This window comes from Nicotiana tabacum, chromosome 1 (genome assembly GCF_000715075.1).
Source record: "Nicotiana tabacum cultivar K326 chromosome 1, ASM71507v2, whole genome shotgun sequence".
In the NCBI taxonomy this organism is placed as follows: Eukaryota; Viridiplantae; Streptophyta; class Magnoliopsida; order Solanales; family Solanaceae; genus Nicotiana; species Nicotiana tabacum.
Window position 1 is genome coordinate 90,168,119 of NC_134080.1, and position 4,641 is coordinate 90,172,759.

The 4,641-nt window shown below is 35.9% G+C and overlaps 1 protein-coding gene across 1 annotated transcript; it reads right to left on the reverse strand.

Annotated features, from left to right (window-relative positions):
• Positions 1-695: 695 nt before the first annotated feature.
• Positions 696-1,031, reverse strand: LOC142163040 (uncharacterized). The gene has a single exon (XM_075220292.1). It carries the CDS (start codon positions 1,029-1,031, stop codon positions 696-698), a length of 336 nt encoding a protein of 111 aa, XP_075076393.1.
• Positions 1,032-4,641: the final 3,610 nt, after the last annotated feature.

The window sequence follows — 4,641 nt, forward strand, 5'->3', positions numbered from 1 at the left end:
CTATGACTACAAAGAAAAACAAAACTCTACTCCAATCTAACTAAAAAGAGAAAAACTAAGCTATGAAAGCAATAAAAATTGGGTTGCCTCCCAATAAGCGCATGATTTGACTTCGCGGCATGACACAACATGTTCCCTCAAGCATCCACAAATTATAACAAAGTTTTTATGATTATGAATGCCACCACCCGAATAGTATTTAACTCTTTTCCAGTTGACTAAAAACGTGCTATCACTTTTGGGATCCCTTAGCTCAACAACTCTATGCTTCGTGGCCCGCACTAATTCTAATGGACCCGACCATATGGACTTGAGCTTCCTAAAAAAGAGCTTCAACCTTGAATTGAATAATAGAACATCTTAGGTTTGAAATGACGATGCATGCCATCTCTTTATTTTCTCCTTATACAACTTCTCATTCTCATATACGTGCAATCGAAACTCGTCGGGATTATTTAGTAACAACATCTATTTTTCCCAGGTAGATCAATATCGAAGTTGTGCTTCTTGATCATCCAATGTGCCATATGCTCAAGCTCATCTAGCAAGTGACAAGACTTCCTAAAAACCAACCTGCACGGTGAATCGTGAATTGGAGTTTTGTATGAAGTGCAATATGCCCATAGACCATCATCTAGCTTGCTAGACCAATCATTCATACTTGCTCCCAGTGTCTTCTCCAAATTTTGGTTCACCTACTTATTCGAAACCACAACTTGACCACTAGTTTGTGGATGATAATAAGTTGCAACATTGTGTCTCACCCCATAGTAAGCACAAAGGTTGCCTAACAATTTTTTCTTCACGATCAAAGCACGCGGAGTTCTAAATCTCGTGAAAATATTTCTCTTCACAAAGTTCACCACTACCTTAGCATCATTCATAGGCAAAGCCACAACCTTAGCCCAATTTGACACATAGTCAACTGCAACCAAGATATACTGATGGGTATTTGATGCTGTAAACGGCCCCATGAAGCATATTCCCCAAACATCCAAGATTTTGACCTCAAGTATGCCCTTCAACGACATCTCATGCCTTCTCGAAATCGTACCCGTCCTTTGGCACCTTTCACATCTTTCCAAAAGCATGTGCATCCTTTAACAGAGTGAGCCAATATATCACGTCCCAAATCGGGGAACGCGACCAGAGCTCAAACGAGTGAACCCGGCCGAGCAAGCCTATTAGTTACTTTCTACCCAAACTTACTCATGAACAAAGAGAAGACATATTGGCATTAATTAAACAATAGGGAGATCATGTGTAAAACACCAAATCATTTCTGTTTAATTACTTCATTTTTAATGTCTCCAGATATGCATATTCTCATAGTCTAAAGTGGAACAAAGTTATTTAAACATAACATGAATTGTTTGACTTTTCCCAACACCGACATACAACCTACACTATGTTTACAGAGACTCAAATAGATATAGAAGAGTACAATGAGAGTGCCGACACCAAGACTCCAGCTGTATCTCAAAACATGATAATATAATGAACAAAAGATACATCACCCCGGAATAAAGTGGGGCTCACTAAGTCTGTTGGGAGGAGGGTGTACCACTATCATTGATCGATACTGCCTGCTGTGGAACCACCTACATCTATTAAAGATACAGTGCCCCGACAAAAGGGAAGTTAGTATTGTCGAATAGTACTAGTATATATGACTAAACTCCCTCTTAAAGGAACGAAAATAATGCAAGTAAGAATTATCATAATAATCAGTTAAAAACTTGAACAATTACCAAATATCAATATAGGGACAAGATAAGTTTTCAATTAAATTCCCATAATTTTTAAGTTGGGGAAAGTTTTTTATAGTACCGGTATGCATTATTCACCATTTCGATTTCAACTCCCAATACTGTCACCACCAAGTGTATGGCATAGCGTCCGATCATGACTTGATTGGTTAGGCCAACTAATACGAGACATCAACCGCAATTAATATTTCAATTACAATTTTCCGATACAGTCACCACCATGTGTATGACATGGCGTCCGATCACGATCCGATCGGATAGGCCATCTCATATGAGACATAAACAACAATTACAATTACAATTATAATTTCCAACACAGTCATCACCATGTGTAGGACATGGCATCTGATCACAAACCGATCGTCTAGGCCATATCATGCGAGACATCAACCATAAATGTATTATTTTACTTGGAACGTTGGCCGTGTTTCATATTTCACTTTTAGTATTTCTCGCTTTGTATCTCATATTTCGTATTTTGTGTACGACCTTTTATTTACTTTCAACAATCATCATTGATTTCCAACACTAAGGCATTTCTATTCATGACATTTAAGTACACATATGAACAAATAAGCGTCTTAGGCACATCGAGATTTCTTACACAATTGTCATTAGTTTTCATTCGAGACACAACTTCATGTCAAGGCATTTGGATATGCAACCCATACTTTGAACTCATTCTTCCAATAAGAGTACTACATAACAAGAGCATTTAAATTACATATTGAACATGGATATCTTTTGACACAAGCTTATTCATAAATTCAATTCATGGTGAGCAACTTAGGACATACATGGATATTGTGGGGTTCAATTCTAAGAGAAGAGTTTAGCCATACATACCTGTATCCAGTCCTTTAGAGTTATTAAAACCCCCCACTACTCTTACAGTTTCAATCTACATCACATAATTCAATTGGACCAATATTAGTAAAAATTTCCAAGCTTTTGGTCATTTTGTCATTTTATCAAACATGTAAAGTGCATAGCATTCTACTAACTCTAGTAATGGTGTTCCTTCATCCAACAATCCTTCTTTCCCACCAATAAGATATAATACAATATTCTTTGACTACTAATTGCTTTCTTTATCACCATTATAATAACCAATGAGCTCACATACACAAAATTTCATTAATTAACTCCTTACAAAATGTTTACAATACCCAATAATCTAGTTTAAGTATTTATGGCTTCCAATTACCATCTCATAAGTGATAGTACTTATTTCTTGCTTATATATTCACTAACAATCCATGCATGTAGGTTTAAGGGCGAAAGATTACCTCTTGTAGACCTAATCTTGAAAGTCAACTTTTGGGGTTTTCTTGAGATTTTGAAGAAATCCTATGGAATCCAATCAAAACCTTGTTTTAACTAGTGATTGAGAAGTGAGATCATCATAAAAACACACTTAGAAACTCACCTCAAGTTTGTATTGGAAGCCTTGGCCGGATGGGTTATGGAGAGAAAAGCCCTAGTCTTGAAATCCCTTTAGTTTTCTCTCTCCCCGCTCAGGTATTAATAGGACCAGGAATAGTATTTTTCATCTGGTGGTATCCCTGTGCTATTTTAGCTCACTGGTTTGCTAAAATCGGGTACAATATTTTTCTACTAGTGTTATCCCTGTGCTATAAGGCTTTAGCTCACTGCTTTGCTAAAATTCTCCGCTTCCCTCCTCTACTACAGTTGCGCTTTGGTGAGATAGCTCACTGAATTTTCTTTAGTTTTATTTCTTTGAAATTAGAATCCATGTGGACCCCATTATTATAACACTAAAGATTAATAAACTAATTGTCCCGAAGTATCCAAATGTTACACCCCATGTTTTTGTACGTGAAAGTATGTCGTAAGTCAATTGATGTAAGCTCGAAAATAAGATCTTTTTTGAAAGTATATAAAGTAATTTAATGTTATTATATCTTGTACTTCATACGTCACTGTCATTATAGGATTATCTAATGTAAACTCAAAAAGGACGAAATCCTTCTACAAAGATAAGAAAGGTTTACTGAAATCTTAAGTAAGTTAAGATGAATATGTGACTTATTAATAATGATTTAAATAAGTTTAAAGTCATTATATGACTATATATTATGTGTGGATATGAAATATAATGTTTTGGAAAAATTGGATTTAACTTATGGAAAAATCGAGTTAAGATTTACCTTGTAATGAGCCGTTTTGAGAAATTAAATTCGTAAGCTTTATGATGTCATTTTGGGACATATATCATACCAAAATGAAGGTCTTGGAACCTAGTTACCAACAGTACAAACCATTTATTCATACGACATCAAGCTAAAGAAATATGGATTTTTAAAGTAAGGGTCACCAAGTCACGTTGCCGCACTTCGGAGAAACTGGCAGGTTTATAGGCCAAGTTGCGATGCATTTTTCTCCCAATATATTGAGATCTACATGTAGATCTTTATATGAAATTAAATTCCTATGTGTCTAGTTTACAATGTTGCAAGCTGTTTGTCAATACAATATCGGAGTAGAGAGTTACAAGTGTCCGAAATGGCATTGTTCAAGCTGCCAAGCAGACAACTTATCCCCCTGCTTGGAGAATTGAGGCGGTGGGCTTATAAGTTGGCTTTATCAATTTTATTTCATTAATATCCAGAGATTAATTACTGCAAAACACTCTCAAACTCTCCAAGAACTTGTCGAAGGTTCCAAGAACTAAACTCAAGAGAAATCAACACAAATTCTCATCAAAGATGTTAAAGACTATAAGAGAATACTTCTATGATGTTGTGGTGTGATTGAGGGCTATGGTAAGCTAAGTTGGGATGGGGCTTCGAGTTTTAGCTTCTTTACAAGGTATGTATAATATCTTCTTGAGTGTGCCTAAGATTAATCT